Below are 21998 nucleotides of genomic sequence, written 5' to 3'. Positions count from 1 at the left end.
GCACTTAACAACATTCACACGCAGAATATTTTGTAGTTATTCATATCAAATTAATTGTACTATCACTTCTAAACGCTTACAGCTTTCCCATGTATTACCATGTTTTTAATATGCTTTGCCGTGCCTCTCTGTGTTTTGCAATGCTTAGCCATGCTTTACCAGGCTTTCACGATGCTGCTTTATTACACTGTGCCATGCTTTTTTCATGGGACGATTTTACAATGGATTCTCTGCTATTTCATGCATGCTCTTGACATCAATGTATGCAACTTAATATACATTTTATACATCACGCTGTGCTTAAAGCTGTATTTTGCATTTGATAAAATACGCATTTCCCTGTTGCTACCATTCCTTTAAAATGTTACCGGAACGCAGTTATGTCAGTTTATGAAAGTTACTAGCTCTGTGGACTATATTGTAATTCATCATTATCAAGGATGCACTGTTTGTTATTTAAATTTTGTAAGGCATTATTTTTTAAATGACTTTTCGCTGCAACGAAAATATAACACTGATAAGATCTTTACAGCACGTAATGGGGCTCGTTATTCTTAACGCCAATTTAAATTATGACGACACCCGGCAAAAGTTGCCTGACAGAAGCAGAACCCAGCCTCCTTCTTTTGCAGGACGACGCGGAAGCCCAGCCCCGTGTGACGCGGTCGTGCTCCGATCCTTGCTCTGTCGAGTCAGATGCTCTGTAGCATTCGTGCTGAGGCGCTCCTGCAAACAAGGCGTTTCCAACAGGCTGGAATCACACAGGGAAGAAAGGCACTGGAATACTGGGAGGGAAAACGCCGCTGTCGCATCTGCAACCAGAGAGAAAGAAAATAACCAGCCCCGCACACAACCAAACAGACATACGTCAATCTATCCTTAGCGCATTTCGCTATGCCGGGAAGATGGCTTTTTGAAACTTGTATTTCAGCAGTTTCGAAAAAGATCTAACGAGGGGATCAAACTAAAGCTTTGGAAAACGACTTGCGTTTTTGGTTTCTTTGATAAAGAGAGGGGGGAAAAAAAAAAAACTGCCGTTCTGCTTCGGGAACTTGCAGCCGCTTCGACCTCCAAAATAATCACCCCCGCCCAGCTCTCCTTCTTTCTCCCTCACAGGGGGACGCGGTACAGGGGAAGACAAGGGACGCAGAGAGAGGGATACAGTCGCATCGTTGTTGGAGCTTTGGAACAGTTATTGGTGTGTGGATTTTAAAATGCTGTGCATTGTGGAATCCTGAACTTATTTTTTGTTTTTTCTTGAAAGAGGAATTTTTCCCCTGTGCTTGGCTTGGCTTGGCTACCCGCGTACTTCACACGTATGACTAAAGCATTCGTTTTGCATTGGCCGCTCCAGAAATAAGGGGGGCATAGCTGTGTTATTAGCACGCATTTCACTGTAATACAAGTGCGAATCCCGGATTACGCCGGGTTTGGATGGGAGGAGAGATCGCAGTACAGCTGCATCCAGTCGTTAGCGCTGCTTTCTCCGCGCTCGCTATTTATTATTATTATTATTATTTTTTTTTTAGATATTTATATTTTCCCCAAATGAAAACACATTCGCAGCGGAAAACCCGGAGATTTCAGGACAGAGACATGGCCGCGTTGATACTGCCCAGTTTCTGGATATCCCTGCTGGCTGTAACTTTATCAGGTAAGCGCCTCTAAACGCGTAACTTCTTAAAATACCATTAATCACAATACAGTGTATAATAGTAACACTGCCATTATTATTATTATTATTATTATTATTATTATTATTATTATTATTGTTGTTGTTGTTATTGGTAGGTGTTTATTTGGTGCAACAACTACAGAAGCACGCTGTTTGAGTTATACATGGAAAATATCAAAAAACATCCCATAATTAGTCATGCATTTGTTCTGTATGGGACGGTTCTAGCCAAGCGATATACGAATATTTAAATTAACACCTTTGAAGAGTCGAGATGTAATTTGCGCGTTTGTATGGAAGTAAATGTTTAAGCAATTTGTATATAAATGCGTATGAACCTCCACTCTGCAAAGGATATATTTTACCGAAATGTTGTTGTTGTTGTTGTTGTTGTTTATTATTATTATTATTATTATTATTATTATTATTATTATTATTATTATTATTATTCGGGTGCAAACCATTGTGTGATTCAGTGGACTGGATGTTATCGGGACGCAGACAGATGGCGAAAATAATTGGGCATAGGAGAGGGAAGATTAAGATGGAGAAGATTAAACATTTAAAGAAAGCAAATCCAGAGAAAACGAGCCCATCTCCAGCTGCTCGGTGTTTTTCTAGGCGTGATGTTAGTGTTGTTAATGCAGTGAGATTAAGGGCTGCTGTTTTGTACTGCGCTGTGGTTGGTTTGTGATAAGATCACACAATAAGATATTGCCATACACTGTAATAACACCTGTTTCTGTTTTCCAATTACTCTCACATTTTCAGCTTGACTGTTAATTTCGGGGTATGGTTGGTAAGGGATTGGTTTGAGTTAAACGGTACACTTGCCACAATCTTAACCGTGATTCTCAAAGGAAACTTTGCAGAATTTGCGAAGATGCGGTTAGTCAGCATACATTGTACCTACTCGCTGCAAAGAGCGGGCGTACGGCGTGTGTATTAATACTAACTTCAACCATAGAAGCGGCGTTGAATTGTGTATTATTATTATTATTATTATTATTATTATTATTATTATTATTATTATTATTATATATTATTAATTTGTAATGTAAGGAAGCATTCCACGCAGATTAACCAATTTTTTTTTTTGGTATTTAACATTGCATGTTTATGCGTAAACCGTCAAGGGAGAAACAGTGCCGTGGCAGTTCCTATATATATATATATTATATATATTATATATATTGTATATATATACGTATATATATGTACTATACAGTTAAATGTGTATATATATATATATATAGTATATATATATATAATATATATATATATATATATATATATATATATATATATATATATATATATATATATATATATATATATATATGTATGTAATATATAATTTAGCGCTGCAGAGCGTTTAAAAGACTGCTGAAATGTCACTGATAAATTCGAGTGCGCTCGTCTGCTACACCTTTCATTGCGAGCTCAGGTGCGAGTAATAAAGCGCAGCGCAGCCTGGGATACCACTATACCTCAGTTCCCAGGTCTGCGTGCGTTTTACAGTGTGCTGCAATGCACCTATTATATTATACATGTATTATAAACAGGATCAATTCAAAATCCAAATGCAAAAACACCCTGTTCAGTAATAATGATGACGCAATAAAGATATCAAAAACGACTGCGATGTAGTGGGACTGGATCAGTAATGCAAGATTGAACGGAGTAGTGAAGCTATTGCTGAGCTGAGTTTGAAAGTATTCGGACCTGTATCTATATATATATATATGGTAGAAGACGTCACAGCGAGGAATTGCATGCATTTCAGCGCAGGTTTTAACATGGTTGTGAGATACAGATCCTTAAAAAAAAAAAAAAATGCAACCTTATTTGCCGAAGGTGTCTGGTGTACTTCCCTTAGTTCTCTCCAGATGGCAGCACTGCAAGCAGAGCTCCCTCTAGCGGGCTCCACACACGGTGGTTTCTGGTCCCTGCTGCCTGGCAGGTGTTATCGTAAATCCGCAAGTTATATTTAATTCGGTAATAACAATCCGTTAAATACTAGATTGGGGGCATTGCAGTACATATTAAATGTTTTAAAGTTACTAATACTTTAAAAATCGTACTGAGACAGGAAGCACACCTCTGTCATTAAAAGGTTGTTCTGAGATCTGCATTGAGATATCATAGCCCAATGTCATTACATTTTTCTTTCATTTGTAGTATATAAGGGTAAAAGCCCTCTTGCCTTTTCATTGCTTCCTGCAAATAACCAATGCACACAGTTACTGAGATGAGGCGCTCTTCTGTTACAGCCGCAGTGCTGCATCGTATTTGCATTGCTTTGCATGGATACAATGGACGACTCTCCAGGCTGATCTATTAAGTAATGCTTCATCTTTAAAATGAATGCGATGGCAAATCCAGTTGCCCCTCCCAAGTCTAGTCCAGCTCCTCTCTGAGTGGAGAGAGAGAGAAGAGAGACCCTGACTGGGTCTGGAGATTGATTTGGGCAGAAACAAGTAGGTTAGCAGTGAGATTCAGGGCTGCGTGCCAATGCAAACTCCCAATACAATACAGAAAGGAACAGGGCATGGTTCAGGACAGGTACCCAAGCGTGTTTGAGCAGTAGGAGTGGGGGTGCGTTGATGTCTTCACGGCAGCCCCTGTCGCTGAGTCTCCCTGTAGTCACAGCGGTGTCGTCCGGGCACCACAGTTACCACCCCAATAACTGTAGCAAAACAACGTGAAACTCGGCTGAAAGTCAGACTCAGTGGATCCAAGGGAACCCTTTGCAAAAGTTGGTCAAATCTCTACCAAAAAACACCCAGTTGCCTTATGTAAGTCAACCAGTTACATTATGTATCATATATATTATAATATATATATATATATACTATATCTATATATATATATATATATATGACAGTGTCGCGGTTATTAATTTAAATCAGTCTAAAGACAAATTTCTATGAAAGATATGAGACATATACGTTAAGTATATAAGAGGGGTCAAGTAAAAGGAGACTTCCTGTGAAAGGAGGGGTTTTTCGGTGAACTGACATACCCACACAAACAACATGGCTTTGTTTCTACATGGAGTCTTGGTTTTCTCCAGTGTAAATCCGTTCCACTCCTCAAGCAGAGACTTGCTGTTTAATCCAGCCCTCGAGGCACGGAGGAGCCCGCTATCCAATCCCCTTTTTCTGAACAATGGTGCCTCGTGTGAAAGGGTGCCTCATTAACTCGTGGCTAACATAACAGTCTAATTGCACAGACTGTCACATTAAAGCAATTTCTATTTCAACCGTTGCACAGGTTTGCCGGTGAGTTCCCGAGATCTTAAAGCTTTTAATTTCGGTGTTTGAGAGCCGTCGCGATTCTTTAGCAGCAGCCTAGATCAGTTTCATGAATATCAAACCGCAATAAATAAAAGATAAAATATGTATATATAGTATGCTGTTAAAAAAAGTGATTTTCAGACGCTCTGATAAGTGCACAGCTGTGATTTATTTTCTATATGTTTTTTTTAATTTTTTTTATGGGTTTTCTGAGTACTTCAGAGCGGGAGATCAGAGCTCGCTGTTTGATTAATACCGTGGAAATCCAGCTCTGCCTGGCTCTGCGCTTCCGGTTCATCAGTGTGGTTAATCAGAGAAGGGATCTACTCCCCGCTCTCTCTCCCGCTGGGTTACACAGCTCCCAGCACAGCCAGTCAGCGAGCTTGTGGGGAACCGACAAGGATGTGCTGGTGGGGGGAATTTAGTGGTGAACGAAGTGCTCTCAACAGTGACAGATGGAAACACCACCACCCTTTAACTCTGTATCAGTCCTGCTGTAGCCGTCCAATGCGTTGAGACTTACTGTGTCGGCCACCTTGTTATCATCAATAAACGCAATTAAAAAAATGACAGCGGAAAGATATAGCACGGTTAGCAATTTTAGGACCGTAGCATTAAAACCCACCGCTGTTAAGATCATTAAAATTGACCCACAAGTGACTAAGCAGTAGTGCACACAGTGTCACCAGGTTAAGTTGTTTTTCTCTAGTGTGCACCACTCGTTTTTAATAGGAAAATAAAACTGGTAACATAAGAAAACTACTTTAGTGGGAAACTACATTCAAGAGTGTTTAGGAACTCTGAATTCCACTAGTTTGTAACATTACTGGTGTCTTTGTGAAGCCCTGGCCTAGGGCTGTCAGCCTAGGTGATTGGAGTCAATGCATGCAGAGCTGTTTGGATTTTTTTATCAAGGGTCTCTGTATGTAAGAGGCAGATTTGGAAGGACATTCAGCTGTGGATCTCTGCTAGTGATAAAACCTCCCTAAAGGACTGCTTAAGGAGGAGCCATGTCTTTCAAGTGTCCAGCCCTGTGGAGAGCCTGTTTGTCCCACACTTTTAGGAGGGTGGGCCGACGTGCTTGCCAGCTGTAAGAGGTATAACAGTGACCGCCATAGTGAAGGGTCATAAAGCTTCAAATGAGCCCAGTAAAAATATAAGGGGGTGTCATTGCTCCCAGTGAAACCACTGCAGCAAAATCAATGCATTTTCACCGCCTGTGATCTGAAACGTGACTTTTTTTTTTGTTTTTGCAGCTGACCGTATTTCTCATCTCGCCTGTGAAAATGACCGTGCCCTGGCTTTTAAACACTGCAGCTAAATAATAGGTCTGCCGCTCCAATCGCATTGCATAACAGTGCAAACCCAAGAAGCCACTGAATTGTGCAATACAATAATGATACAATAACCAGCATTGTATTATCCTTTTAAGGAAAAAATATACAGAGTACAGAATAAGAGCTTTGTTTTTGTAAAGGTTTGTTTTTTGTAGAATAAAGGAAAGGAAATCCCCCCCCCCCCCCCCCCCCAAAAAAAAAGGGAACATTAGCCACTGTACAGAGATTAGCATTTAAATGCATTAAATGCATGGTGCTTTTCCACAATGCATCCTGCCATTGTTAATTTTCCTAACTGTGGGTTGTAAAAGGGACTATCCCTAAGCGCCTCGTCTATAGACTCATCTCCCCCAAAGGCAGCTTCATGATGTGTGGTCTACAGCTCTGGCCAAAAGTTTTGCATCCCCCTATAGAATGAACTAAATGGGCTTCAAAAAGTCGAATGAAACTTGCTGAATAATGTTACGGCAACATACTGACTTGCATGCCACTTGGTAGTTTTCTATATACTTAATGAAAAAACTGACCTTTAAAAATGTGACGTGTCCAAAATGTCCTGAAAGAAGTTTTAATCACTTTAAACTTTTTTTGTGTACACTGCCTACGCCCCCCCCCCCCCCCCCCCCCAAAAAAAAACCTTTTCATCGTTTTCATTTTTGTACACTGCAGTTATGCCTCCTTTAAACCTACAAATTCCACAGACAGTGACATCGTCAGTGTGTGTGGAATTTACAAATGCCATGGAACACTCCACCAGAAAGCGGAGAACGCAAGAACACAAGGGCATTGTAAACTCAGCACCTCGGGAACAACTCACTGGACTCTGTGGAATTAGGTTTTTTTTCGTTTATTTGAAATATTCCCTTGTGCATTGCATTTACGTTCTTTCTTTCTTTCTCTGTCCTTCTGTTATTTTATGAGTCGGTAATAGCCATGGCATTTATTGAACATGCTCACATGCTAGTTTACTGTGCGATGGGTCTTCTCAATGAAGTAGAATTCACAGTGTTTATGACACAGTTTCATGGAACGGAAAGCTAACCCACAATTCCTTGGTGTATTCTGTACCCAACCAGCTTCCTTTATGATTTCAGTGGATCATTGCAGGAGCTCTTCTCAGAGGTATGCAAATTAGCATTGGCGTCTCAGTGTCACGTGACGATGTTTACCAGCTGTAAAGGTGTTGTGCTGCTGTGTGCTTGCTAATTACTCAGTATACCTGATTTAATATTTCTAAAATGAATTGGAAATTAGACAATGTAATACATCTGGTAACGTGTTGCACTTTTGTTTTTTGCGTGTTGTGCTTGATGATAGCTGTTGCTTAACAAGCCGATAGGCACGTCGTTTGAGCAGGCGTGCTTCTTTCCACAGGAATGGTACCAGCAAATCCTGGGAAAGAAAAGCAATCGCAGATGGGGTTCTGTGAGTGGGGGGGTTTTGAATGGAGTTGCTCAACCGCGATTGATTTTGAGTGAAACGCAACAAGGAAGCATGGCTTGCATTACTTTAAGAGCTGTAGTGTGAAATAAACAGTTACACTGATTAGTTAAAACAATGCAGCTTTTTTTTTTCTGGAATGAAAATCAGGACAATACTGGATTTGCTTAAATAGCTGTGGTATTCTGCTCTGGCGCAGACCTCTCCAATGCAGATTGAGCTGCGTGGAGTTATTTTCTTTGGATCTGATCATGACTGTATTGTTCAGTGCGTTGCACCCTGAGCTCCTTGAACGAGTCGCAGTGGGTGATCATTGAGGACTGTCGCGTTGAATCAGCAACGTCTTGGAACCGCGCACGAAGAACAGTTAATAGGGGGGCTTCCTTCATCAAGTGGAACCTTTGGGAGGAGCTCTGGCTGCAATTCCCTAAATGAACAGAGCTAAAGGCATTAGCTAGTGTAATCTGCAGCACTATTGCTTGTGCAGTACAGGGGTTGAATGAGTAACACACCACATCAGCAAATACCCTCACCCCTCGTTATAATGCCCCTCGGTATACTGCGGATTCGAATATATCACGGTCCTGGAGTTGGCTCCCCATTTTTACAGTGTAACGTTGCAAACAAAAATATACAAAACAAACAAAAACAAAGTATTAATATCATACTGTTATCATATAGACACATATTGAACAGTAACACAAAGCAAATTAAACAGCAACTCACTGAAGTGGTTTTTATTTTAGCCAATGAGGTTTGTGGCAGCAGCAGTGCACTAGCAAAAGTCACAGGGCAGTGATGTCAGCTCCCTAGCAACAAGCCTCCTATATTTGGAATGGGATTCTTTCAATGCAGCGGGTTTGTGCATTTGAGAAAGGAGAGGAAGACTCGTGAAATTAATTGGGGTCTTAAGTTGATGAGAAGCAATTACAATTCGCAGTACAAATTAAAATGGTGTGCGGCTTTTTAAAACGAAAAATGAGAAAAAGCGGGTTGCATAGAGAATTTATACTAGTCCCTGACTCCCCGATAAATGAGGACCCCAGCACCAGCGATATATCGAGTAGGAGGTGTAACAGTTTTGCACACTAAGGGTTTTAATCAGCCTGTCAGCAGTCTATGATTTGTAGTTTTTTTTAAAACTGGCTTGATTAACTCCTGGAATTTCAAGCACCAGGCTTAGGGATTTGGGTTTTTGGGAAACCAGTATATAGGGACTTAAAGGATTGTAGAAGGAGTGCTCGGAGAAGCTCTCACTTCATTCTGTGGCTTATCACAGACAAGACTGACTTAGATGGAATACTTGAAGGGAAGAAGGGTGCAGTAAACAGAACAAGTAAGTACTGTACATTCCACCAGACTGGGTAGGTTTGTTAGTACAGTTTCTGACCTATATAGTTTTTTGATGGAGTGGATATTGAAATACTTTTTTTACAGGCTCATTAGTTCTATTGATTTAACCTGTTTTGGGAGCAGGATTGATCTTTGTTCCTCTGCTCTTGGTATATACATATAGCCCCCCTGCAGTTACATCACAAGCTGACACATGGCTGTGTGACATGTTTTGAATCCATCTAAGCCTAAGCAGTGGCTCTTACGCCTGGTTCAACCCGGCCCTTGATGTACATCACATCTGTCGGCTCTTGTTTTAAAGGCTTCTTATCTCCGAGACAGAATGAGCCAAAAAGCTTTCTTTTTTACCCTTCTGGAATGTAGCATCACAAGCCTCTAATTAGCATAGCCAGGGTGCGGGAGCCGGGACTGAGAAAGAGGGGGCAGGAGGGAGGGGCGATGTACCAGAGAGCTTTTTAAATGTAACTCTTTTAAAACAAGGCGAGCACTTCAGTTCAGTTCAGGATGTATTTAGTACAACTGAAAGTTGTGGTACTGGTGTTGATGGTAGCTTAGCTTCAATGTTTGGGAAACTGCAAAATCTGTTTTAAATGTGGAACCCTCAGTGGCTAGGATTTCAGGCTTGGGATGACCCAGTCTTCCATGTACCTCTGCTGATAGTGTTCCAGTGGGAGGCACATTTCTGCAGCTGGTTCAGCCTGCTTCCCTGGGGTGAAGGCAGGGCACTACACTCCCTGCTGGGGGCCTTGATGCCTCCCAGGCTTAGCTCTGCTTCCCATCCTTGCCAGACACAAAGCCCACTGTGTTTAAGTCTGATTAGCCAGCTGGAACTGTTGAAGGTGTCCAGGGTTACTGACTCATCTGGAGCTGGGGGAGGAGAGGTGAGGGTAGGGTAATGCAGAGCTGGGGAACTCTGGCAAATATATCTGACAAAAAGACACCATTAGGCTGCCTGGATTTTGGGGACTGGGAGGGAAACAATGTGGCTGAGTGGTTCGAGCTAAGGGGTTAGGTAAGCAGTGTAAGGCTGCAGGATATCGATACAATCTCACCCCCTGAGTGTGGGTAACTGCTTTTGCCATAGACAGTTGGGTTATGTTTTAGCTACTCTGCTTGTGTTGATGTAAATTGATCCCATGGAATCCAGACCACAGAGTTCCCCTGTGGCTCAAGAAAGAAAGAGGCAAACTTTCTCTTCTACTGAGAGCCCCTGTCTCATTATCTGCAGAAAGACTTTGTAACCGAAATAAAAACAGTATAAAAACTGTAGTATTGCTATTAATGTTGTGTAAAGATCTGCTTTTAAACCAGCCCCATTGCAAGTGAATTTACTCAACGCATCCAAGTACACGTTCTTATTAGAGATGGAATAAGTTATTTAGCTGAAGAAGCAAAAGGGAAAAGTACTTCTTAAATCATGATCACGCATGATCAGCATTGTTAGTTTACGATGGTGAAAATGACTAGAATAGCACACAAACATGCATCCCACTCTATAATGCATTGTCTGTGTGGGAAAGATAGAGCCCCTGTTTGTGCTGAAAACAAGGCAGTTTGGGTATAAGGAGCTACTGAATTGAGCAAGTTGGTTTAAAGTGGCCAGCTGTGAAAGACTGGTGGTTTGTTTTTTTCGGAGAGTGAGTTCATCCTTGGATCCCCAGCCCCCCGCTCCAGATTCTGCAGAATGAATTGGAAACATAAGGAAGTGTTTTATAGTACCCAGGAGGCGTGGCTTAAGGCAGGGTACGACGGCATGCGGATGGAATCTAGAAGTCCTAGGTGATTTGTGGAGCATGCGTCTGGCAGTGTACAGCGGCAGAGGCATGGCCTTGAGAATCGCTTATTTTATAGTGATGACTCACAGCCCAAAAAAAAAATTAGGAGTACCCAAGAGCAGCAGACAGTGACAAATTGTTGGTTTTAGGCGGCTGTCTTGGTGAGCTGATAAAGAAAGTGTGTTGCTTGCTTGTTTGAGCGGAGGTCTCTGACGTGAATGCAAATGAACTCCTGATCTTCCCTCCCCTGGTGAGGGTGATGTTGATTCCTCTCTGGCTGACGGTGAGCGAGGATTCCCTCTCGGAAGAAGCAGCCGCCTTTGCAACAATTCCTGTGTTCCCTTCCGCGGAAACTGTAAGATTACCCTAATCTGCCGTGGGCTTTGCCCAGCAACAGGCTCGTCATGTCAGAGCGCGTTTCATTTTAAAACCAGCAGCGGCTTTATATTCCATAGCAGAACAAATTCCTGAGTATGAAATATAGAACAGCGTGGCCAAAGCAAACAAAGACCAGAGTAAGCTATTTTTGTTTCTAGGATTTTAGTTTTTATTTTTTCTACTTTCCCTCTAGCTGTGATTTTGTTTTAGGTTAGTTCATGCTGATAGTGCTGTATCATCCTAAAAATGTTATCGATTACATCGCAGACTTTATCAGACCTTTCCTGAGCATTGCGAGATCAATGCAGTATTATTAAATGTGTGCACTGTTTTGTACAGACACAGATTTAATGTTGCAAAGCATTTCTTATTGTAGTTTTGAACACACTGGAGGCTTTGTAAATCACGCAAGCTTGATTTTTGGTGTTCAGTTTTCCTTTTTGTTTCTTATCTAACCTGTAATTTCAATTTTCAAGAAACCGAAGTAAAAATAAGACAAAATTAATAAATAGCAAACCCAGTGTCGCCTGTGGTTCCCATCATGATCGCCAGCCTGCCAGTTCAATGAGGTTTTAATAGAGGACATTGAAGCAAATAAAAGGCAAAGGGATTAGGCTGTGGCAGCACCATGCTGGGCCCCCTCCCTGTGCGTTCTCTCTTTCTCGAATTTGCCCGTTCATTGGGAGTACCGGGCACAAGTCGTGTCATGCCCCCTTCGCATTCACACAGCAGGGAGGGGAGGGCGAATAGATGCCACCAGCTTTCTCTGTCCCTTCTCCCTTGATCTGCAAGAGGCCTGCACTGTCTCTGCAAGTCTCCCTGCTGAGATCATGGCAGAGTATTTGCATCTCTGTCTCTCTCTCTGTCTCTCTCTCATTACTCAGCCAATAAACTGAGCTTTCCATAATTATAATTGCTATTAATTATTCATATCCCAGGTCCCTGGAACAAACCTTTTTTTTTACATAGTTCCATTCCTACTCCACCCCTGCTCTGATGTTGATGAGAACCTGTAGGTCTTGTGGACTTCTCATATTGAATAAAGACATTCAAACACATGCAAGAAAACAGATGCGTTGATCTTGTTCCCAGTGTAGCAGAGGGACCAGCAATGCCGTGTCCATCTGTCTGGATGTTTTTGCTGTTGTTTACAGCTTGGTTCTGAGCAGGCCACTGTGTTGAAAGCGTATGCAGGTTAAGGGGTTACGACACTAATGCGCAAAGCCTCTGAAATGCATGGGATTAAAATGCTGTCTAGTCCAGGGGGCACAAAGCAGAGAGGACCTGCTGTAGACAGGGCCAGGGCTTCAGCACACAGAGTGACAGACACCGGCAGGTTTGTTGCACACAGTATTTTTAATGAGCCAAGCTGTTTCTCTTTTAAAAATCTGGAGCACTTCATCTTCAAGAGTGCTTCAGGCAGCAAACACAACGGCACACGTGCGGGATACCCAGTGCTAAAACATGTAGTTCTCTTCCTGAAAAGGGCTTCATGTGATTCTCGGGGTTCTCACTTTTCCCAGGCACTGACGGTGAGCTTGTCAGACAGCCGAGTTAAACAGGAAATGGTTCAATATTCCATCAGTGGCTTCCTGCTGCTCTGATGAATTTGTCAGCTTACTGTCACACACAGCAGGAACAGGCCTGTGGTGGGTACAGGGCATGCCTGTCTGCCTGCCGGTCCATTGTTGTGCTTCAGTAAAGCCCCATGTTTTGATATTCACAGGTCTTGTACAGTGGAATCGCTCTATTCGGGCCTCCAAAGGGTGCTGCTTGGTCTTTATAGAAAGCCGAGAGAAAGTAAATCGGATGTTTACCTTCCTCATCAATTCCATGACAATGTAAAATTTAAGTTGGGATAAGTCATTAATATCATTATCCACTGGCAAGCCCAAGACATTTTGACAATTTGACTGGGTGTTTGGATACAGAACACAGCAATATTGGACATGGCGTTTGGTCAATCTGTGTAAGAAAGGTACAGTTTTTGTTTTTCGTTTTTTTTAATGTAATGTCATTGTGATGGCCTGATATGTGGAGAATACAGTGGAAATTCCTATTAGCCAAAACTGGAAACATGTCCCCCAAAAATGTCATGCAACATTATCAGGGCACTTCAAATCACAGTTCCAGCCCCCAGCCTTCCCATCCATGGCATGGCGCCTGCCCTCCACATGCTCGCCCAGCTGGCAGCCTTTTTCATGGATGGGTAACTGGTCAGCCACAAACGCCATTGGTGGCAGAGACTCTGAAAGCACTTTGAAGTGAGGGATAAATCAATGGGCCTGCTGTGGAGACAGGCCTGTCTCGCTGTGGGACACGTACCCAGGGCCTAATAGTATGGAATTGGAAGGTGACCCACCCCCCCACCTCCTACCACCCACACATGCACTGAAAAACAAATGAAGCAAAACTCAGAGAGGCACACAAGTCACGTACAGAGGCTGCATAACAAACCACAGATCTACAAAGACATTCATGTGATGAGAGATGCTTTGATGAGTCTCTTTCTAGGTAAGCTGCAAAAATATAAATGAGTTGATTTCGACGCTGCTGTGAACATAGAGTTGCTCGTTAGCCAAAACCCCTATAGCTATTTAAAAAAAAAAAAAAAAAAGATATACTGGTAAACACACAGAGACGCCTGGAAGCACCACAACAAAGTGCAATTGAGCACACATACAATAAGACAGACACACACACGCACACACAATGCTCCTGCAAGTGTATGCCAAAATTCCAAACACAAATACAGCTTGGATCAAGTCATAGGCGAAACAGAAAGACTTCCCTCTATTTTCCTCCATAATTAAATACATTTGAGGTCTGGAAACGAATCCGATTGCTCTTCGCTGGACCCTTGCCAAAGCCGTAACTGCCTTTTTGTAATGATACAGCGAAAACAGAAGCGCACAGTCGCTGTCAGACTGACGTATTTGCAGGCACTCGCAAACTCTCGCAGTCTCTCTCCAAAACAAACACAGCCACACTTCAGGACCTCTTCAAGACGGGCTACAAGCAGTACACGAGAGGAGAGAGCTGTAGGCTGCAGTTTTACACAGTGTCCAAAGTTCTCTCCGGGTTGAGATCCCTGCTTTAATTGGTTGATTATCTTTAAATGTTTTATTTGAGTTTGCCAACTCGGTTCCTTTCTTAAATAGAAGAATAGCTAGATGTGCACGGGGCTGGTGCTTTAAGTTCATCACGCAGTGCTGATCACTGTGACATGGTCTTGAATACTTTATTGACGGGGCTCTGCAGGTCTCACCCTTCTGTGGTACTGGGGTCTGATTGACTATGACAACCTTATTTAACGAGCCCTCCTATCTAGCTTGACTGACTTTTGAATGCCTTTTCTAGACATTAGAAGGTGTTGATTTGTCGTGTCCTGCAATAAGTCTCGCCTGACTTTGAAGGGTGTTACTTTGTCCTCAGCCCCAGGCTTGAGATTCAGTTCCACAGTGCAGCTCCCTTCCCAAGTGTTAAAACATTTTCAATGAAGAAGAATCTGAAGGTCATGTTTTTAAAGGAGTACTAACCAAGGTGCTTGGCTTTCTTCAGATGAAGACCTTCTTCTTTCTCTTGGATTTGATATTTGGTTTTGATATTTTGAAGGTCACCCTCCCACTCCTAGACAAAATGCAAAAAGATAGACATTTTAAAATGCAAATTGGACGCAGGTGTTTTTGTTGTCAAGGAGTGTAGACTTCAAACCAGGTCCAACCCCAGTTGCACTGGTACCTGCTTCCCTTGTGCGAGACTCGTACCTGCTTTCCTTGTGCAAGACTAGGGAGTTTAATAGAGAGTTTGTTTGTGGCAGCCTCACTTTTACTCGCCCCACACTCTTCTTCCCCTGAACCACTATCTCCTTTCTTTCTCTCTCTCTCTCTCGCTCTCTCTCTCTCTCGCTCTCTAATTGCATCTGAGCTTGGTCAGACCATCTGCTCCTTTCAGACCTGTTGCCATGGTGATGGCAGGAGCCTTTAGGGATTTACTGAGAGCTGGGAGGGGGGGTGGTCAAGGGGCATTAATCAGCGGATCTAAGAGGTCGGGGGCGGGGTCATGTGAATCAGGTGCTCTAACTGTCACCGTGAGACTGTGAGGCTCTTGGCTCTATGGCACAGGCACCCTAACACAGAGCACCAGTCACCCTGCACTTTAATAACATATACTAGTCTAGTCCATTCCCAGCAGTCCAGAACTGTCATTTATCTGCACTGAGCACATGCCTAAACAACGCTGTCACCCTCCATCTTCAATGAAAACACTCCTTTTGATTTGCACCATACTGCACTCTGGCGGAACACAGCTGGGTTAGTAAGTGCGGTGCATCTGCACTATTAGTTTGTCGCACCTGCCTTTAAGATTTGAGATTTTGGCTTGTCTCGCAGGCAGGAGCAGCACCAGCAGCGCAAGATTTGTTTGTTAGTTCTGCAAAGTGGATGCTGTGAAGTAGTGAGTGTGTGCGGGTTTGAGAGCAGGGAGGAGGAGAGCACACCAGGTCTTGCTAACAGACACTAACACACGCCCTTCCACTTTTTTAGTTTTTTTTTTTCTTCCAATTAGCACCCTATAGTTCAGAGCAGCCGCTTTCCCAGGCTGGATTCCATTCTGCTAAAAGCCTGTCCGTAAGGCTCGCGTCAGCTCCTGCTGCCTGATGTTTAAATATTCAAATATTCCAGGTCCTCTCTTCCAGCAATGTCAAGCTGCACTTCCTACCAGGTTTATTTTAGGGGTGTGTATGCAAAGCATGTTATTATTTAAGTGTGGCGATTCTTTTTGGGACAGTTTGAGAAACTTGGTGGCGGGGTCAGAGCAGAACCTGTTTCATTTGGGGATTGTGGCCCTGCACGTATAAATAATAGGGTTTGCCACAAACCACAGTATTTACTCGTGCAGAATCCCTGACACAGGGATCATCACATCCCTAATGGATTTGGCTCTGAAAAGGGAGGATACACATCAGTATCTGGGATCTATCATCTATCGTCTGTGTGTGTCGATGGCTGGCTCGCCCAAGACTAGTATACAAGATACTGTGTTCAGTTGTATTCCATTATTCTGCAGCTCACCAGTGCTATCTTTTGCTGGTGCGTCTTCTATCCCTCCCTTTAGTGTTCGATGCATTGTGTTGATTCCTAACCCATCACTGTTGACTGAACAGGAAGAAAGCCACAGTGAAAAGGGGCTTTGAAGACATGTGATGTTTCCATCTTCACCATGATAATGTAAACCTCTTTATATCCACAGATGTGAGTTGAAACCAGCTGGAGTTGATTACAGCAGTTGTGTTTGCAGTGCTATCCAGTATACAGGAATGCTCTATACTCATCAGTATTCCAACCATATGGAAACAGTGTAAGACAATACTAAATTGTTTTGGCAATAGCAGCTGCCATTACTGGCAGAGCAACAGTGCATAGGGTATCTACCCCCCACCCCCTGCCCCCTTTCAAAGCAGTCATGCATGCTGGACGGCAGTGTTATCCGACCTGTTTATCCAGCCCCCGTTTTGGTTTGGTTTGGTGCCACACCTGCAGCTGTGACTGTCTGTTATCCGGTACACAATCTCCACTCAGCCAGGCTTGCACAGACAGGCTCGGACTAGCAGGCTGAACCAGAGCTTTATCATACAGGTCTGTTTGGGATTAAACAAAAGCCGTATTCATCATCCCAGGGGCGGGGTGTAGCAAACAGGTCACACCACCTGTGATACGCCCTTGATGATAATGAAATTAAAATATAAACGCTCATTGTGCGTTCATCAGTAATACCAAAAGCAGACAAAGTAATTGTGCTGAGCACACTATCTTAACTCTGTTTCCAGTAGCAATAGCCCTTCCCGCTTTGTCTTCTTTGATTCCTCTGCATTTGCTATCTGACAGTTAATGATTCGTGAAATTTAACATCTGTCTTGCTCGGCAAGTACAACAGAAATACTGTGTTCATTGTACACTAAGCTGATTGCAGCTAACTGGACACATTATGGGTATATGGTTCCTCCTTTTGTAGTTAATAAAACACAAATTAGATGTGATTGGAATTGAGGATTCCAGGGTGGGGGTTGTGTGCATGCAAAAGATTGACACACAGAGAATGTGTCTGAGATCTGTAGAAAATGGGCTTTCTCCGTGGAAGGACCTTGACAAATAACGTATGCTTTTGCAGCTTGTTTCTTGGGCTTTTCCAACAGAACTGATCTGACCCCGTGGTCCGTATAATCACACAGAAGTAAACTGCAGTGTGGCTGAGAAGTGCAAAGGTGTGTTTTGATTTTCGTTTTTTGAAGCTAGCTGCTGAAGCGAAGAGGATGTTGCAGAGATGGCAACGGCTCTGCGGATTACGCCAGGGAGGAAATGTAAATAGTTTAATGGGTAGGAAAGAGCAGGTCGGCATCTGTGTAATCCGTGCAAGTGGCATCACAGCCAGATAAGAGCATGTGCCAGATGTGCAGAGGAAGAGAGGATTCCAGGTGTGTGTGTGTGTGTCTGTTTGTTAGAGTGTGTTGGATGGGGTGGGGTGAATAAGAACCTCTAAATTTGTCTAAGTTTTAGACACTTCATAAAATAAGTGAGGCTGGGCATTTTACTGAAAAAAAAAAAAAAAAAAAAAATCTAGTAGCCAAACTAATTGAGACCAGGGCGTGTTGTAAAACTGTTTGGCAGAATCGTAAAAAGAAACTGCTTTAACGCTGTTGACCGGTAAGGAGTGCAGCAGTAAGAGGGATGATTCCTAAAACTGGCGGTCAGAATCCAAGAGCAATTGCTGAGAGAAGTAATAACAGGAACTGGGGGGAGTGCTGCTTTGTAGCCAGCACTGTAATAATATTGAAACGGAGTAATCCACATTCTGTTGGTAGCCTGCGGACATCAAGAGCAGCGAGATGCTGCACAGGGAGCTTTATTTAGCAGTCCTGTGCGTGCTTGTGTCCATTTGGGTTGGCACGTGCTTGAGTGCATGGATTTTCTGAACCAAACCCGTCTGTGGTGCTGCGGTCAGTCGGTTGGTTTTTGAAGCAGCCCTTTCAAACCTGTCTGCGGTGCTATGGTCAGTCGGTTGGTTTTTGAAGCAGCTCTTTCAAACCTGTCTGCGGTGCTATGGTCAGTCGGTTGGTTTTTGAAGCAGCTCTTTCAAACCTGTCTGCGGTGCTGCGGTCAGTCGGTTAGTTTTTGAAGCAGCCCTTTCAAACCCGCCTGCGGTGCTGCGGTCAGTCGGTTGGTTTTTGAAGCAGCCCTTTGCCTCAGGACACAGACTCCAAACTTTCCTGCAACAAATAGTGATACTTTTATAATTGACAGAAGTTATAGGCTTTAATGCCATTGTGGGACTTTGATGCCAATGTCCTGAGGGCCTGTGGCAGCGCATAGTGAACTGCCATGAGGCAGGTCTTAGTAGGATGTGATTGCAGTGATGTTCACAGTGGCATGAGCCAGCGCATCTCTGGTAACCCATTGCAATCCCTTGGTACTTTATCAGAACCACTGTGAAATAGCTACTCCAAATCCTTTTTTTCTAAAGACGGTTGAAATCCGTGCTCGCGTTGGGTGAAGCCTCTTATTGTTTGCAGATCAGCACACGCCCTGAACCGTGCTGATTCTTTCAGTTCCATTAGCAAAGTGGAATTATGCATACATGCAGGGGTGGTTTCAGATGAAAGAACTGAAACCTGCCACTTATTCAGGAGAGGAAGAGTTTAACGATTAGTTAATAGTTAAGGGGCAGGGATTATTCATTGCTGTTTCTTCAGCCTTCTAGACAAATTAAGTCTCTTTTAGTTCTCCTTGTACTTTATATTATACTTAAATGTGCTGGCTCTCAGATCCACGGCACTGAGTATACTGTACTGTATTGAATGTGCTGGCTCTCAGATCCACAGCACTGAGTCCATACTGAGTCTGCTCTCAGATCCACTGAGTACTGTATTGAATGTGCTGTCCACAGCACTGAGTTCTCTATACTGTACTGTATTGAATGTGCTGCTCTCATGTGAATGTGCTGCTCTCAGATCCACAGCACTGAGTTCTCTATACTGTACTGTATTGAATGTGCTGCTCTCAGATCCACAGCACTGAGTTCTCTATACTGTACTGTATTGAATGTGCTGCTCTCAGATCCACAGTAGATCCACAGCACTGAGTTCTCTATACTGTACTGTATTGAATGTGCTGTACTGTATTGAATGTGCTGGCTCTTTGTTTAGCTTCAAGAGCTGCAGTTCAGCATTCTCTATATTGAATTGTTTTTTGGATTCCAGCTCCAAGTTCTTCAAATTGAATGCGTGGGATTTATGATCCAAAGTGTGTCATAAATTACTCTCCAAGCAGCAGTATGTTGGGGTCATTTATCAACTGCGCTGAAGTTTGTGACCTTTTTTCAGCAAAACAAATCTGCAGGCGATTTAAATGAATAAATGCAATTGTCTCCTCGCTCTCTGTCTTTCTCTCTCCCTCCCTCCCTTTGTTCCTCTCCATGCAAGTCACAATAAATAAATGCACCTTCACTGAAACAAAGCGTAAACAGCCCCTCCACACCCGTCGCGCCCTCAGCCCTGCCCTCTTTAATCTTCCCTGATAATGGGAGCTGCAAGCCTTAACTGTGGCTTTCAAGCCAATTACATCACAGGACTGTCTTTGACCTATTGATAGCTGCCCCGTATCGGTGCAACCTGCCCACCCAATGTTAGTGAACCAGTCAGTGAGGAATACCTTCGAAACATGGGCTACTGACACCATTCTCTGGGCAGGTACGGCACATTTATGTGTTGGCACCCATAACATTTTGGGAATGATAAATTTATTTTTAACCTTTCTTCTCCTTGCATTGCCTATGCTTGCCTCCTGATTTCTCATACTGCAGTAAAGTTTCTGGACGATGCTTAAAGGACGACAATACATTCACTGTAGGGTTTAGTGAATATGGCCACAGAAACCATTGTTTCAGGCTTGCTGAACATTGAAACAGAATCTCCTTATGAAGAGGAACTCAAGCCTTATTTCTGCTACTGAAGAGCAGCAGGGAACTTGATTCTTTGGGTAATAAATAAAGAAGGACAGTCTTTCTTTGGGATTACTACCCACAGGGAGAGAACTCCATTGCTTTGTTTGCAAACAAATGCTCCATTTGGCGCTGGGCAAACACAAAGAGAGAGGAACAAACAAAGAAAGAATAATGTTTGTTTGAAGCACAAACAGCACGACCGTGTCAACTGCAGTCCCAGCCTGGCTCATTAGAAGGAATTAGTCAGCAGTTATGGGTGGAAAGACTGTGCTTCTTGTGGCTGACTCATTACTGAAGGGAATCTTCACTCAGACACATCATAGTAAAAAGCTGATTTGCTGTACCTCTTGCAGAAAGGTCTGAAAATACCACTGGGATACCATTCCGGTGCCAGCATTGCAGGACCCAGCGTTTCAGCCAGACACAGTGGATTTGAAGCGTGTGTCACACGGTGGTACTCATCAAGCGCATCGGATGTGTTTTCCTGTAGTGTCACAGTGCTGATACCGTTGGGATGTTTGCTTTTGGCTTCGGACTGATGGTTTCGCTTCCTGCTGAAGGTTCCCAGTAACTGTTTTGTAGTAGTGGTTTGGTTTTCGCTGATTCAGGGCTCTGTGTGTTCTGCAGTCTCTGGCTGCTAAGAGGTCAGAAGAGCAAGCAGCTCTCCAAATGAGCAGAAAACAAAGTGTCTGTCTCACTGGCTTCAGCTGCTGGGGAGGGGGATTTCATTCCATCACAGATCGCAATAAGAAAGGCAAGCCAATAACAAAATGATGCAGCTACTGTTGGCTAGTCTGTTAATAGCAGCCCTGCAGAAGCTTGCAAACCCCTGTGCCTGGCGACAATGTACAGCAAACACTGAGCCAGATTCACAAAGCCTTTTATCTTGTAAAAGCAAACTGCTGGTGTTACAGAACTAGCAACAATAAACTAAGGTGCACATATGAGCTCAATCAACTTAGTTATGAATCTTTTAAAGCAATTCGATTTTTTTTAAATGTGTTCGACTGTGCTGGCTTGCATTAGCTCTAAAGCTCATGCAGGCTTGCATTTGTTAAGCCAGCTTGATGTGGAACTCTGCCACCATGCACTCTCCAGTGATGGAGAGACACATTGCTTCCGTTCTGATTGAGTGCTGTCCTGCTATGACGTTGCTGCCTTTGGGACCACAGCAATGCGCAAGCATGGAGAAGAGAACAGCCCCATTTCAATTCCAGCTTCTAATTGCGTCAAAGTGTTTATTCGACGAAGGCAAGGCACGTCAAATACAGCGTGATCGGAAGCAATTTTCCGAAATAGGCCAACCACCCCCCCTCCCACACACCTGCAAACGGAAACTACTTCCAAATGCGACAGCTGGGTTATTTTGGTTGAATTTCCAGTGAAAAAATGAATGTTGCCTCAACTGAAAATAATTACATCTGCATTCATGGGAAGAGCAGCAAAGCCCTTTGAGGAATATGATCTCGCTGCTGAAGCTGGATCCCAAATCCGCTCTCGTCCTCCAATGGCACGGCTGTCGAACCGCACTCGCTTTTTTTTCTAGCTGCAGTTTTATTTCTGTTGTGGTTTTATAATCTTCAAAGCAGTGAGACAACGCATGAAAATATCCCAGGCGCTCAGCAGCTGAATCCGTACTGCCCAAACCAGTTGAAAATCTAAACCGCCCAACGACTGACTGAACTCATGACCTCATTGGTTCCGCTTTGCACAGAAGTCATTCCCCTGCCCAGTAGGTGTAGTA

The 21998-nt window shown here is 43.3% G+C and overlaps 1 protein-coding gene across 4 annotated transcripts in view; it reads left to right on the top strand.

Moving 5' to 3' along the window:
- Nucleotides 1-684: 684 nt before the first annotated feature.
- Nucleotides 685-21998, top strand: part of nectin1b (nectin cell adhesion molecule 1b) — a 78695-nt gene continuing 57381 nt past the window's right edge. For 2 of the 4 annotated variants that reach the window (XM_041234941.1, XM_041234940.1), the window contains exon 1: nucleotides 685-1654. In XM_041234941.1, coding sequence (XP_041090875.1) covers nucleotides 1435-1654 — 220 coding nt within the window. In that variant the 5' untranslated portion in view covers nucleotides 685-1434. The remainder of the gene's footprint in view (nucleotides 1655-21998) is intronic. The other 2 variants (XM_041234937.1, XM_041234936.1) reach the window with 2 other exon arrangements.

This window comes from Polyodon spathula, chromosome 36 (assembly GCF_017654505.1).
Source record: "Polyodon spathula isolate WHYD16114869_AA chromosome 36, ASM1765450v1, whole genome shotgun sequence".
In the NCBI taxonomy this organism is placed as follows: domain Eukaryota; kingdom Metazoa; phylum Chordata; class Actinopteri; order Acipenseriformes; family Polyodontidae; genus Polyodon; species Polyodon spathula.
The sequence above is the reverse complement of the archived record's forward strand: the minus strand, read 5'-3'. Positions and strand labels throughout refer to the sequence as shown.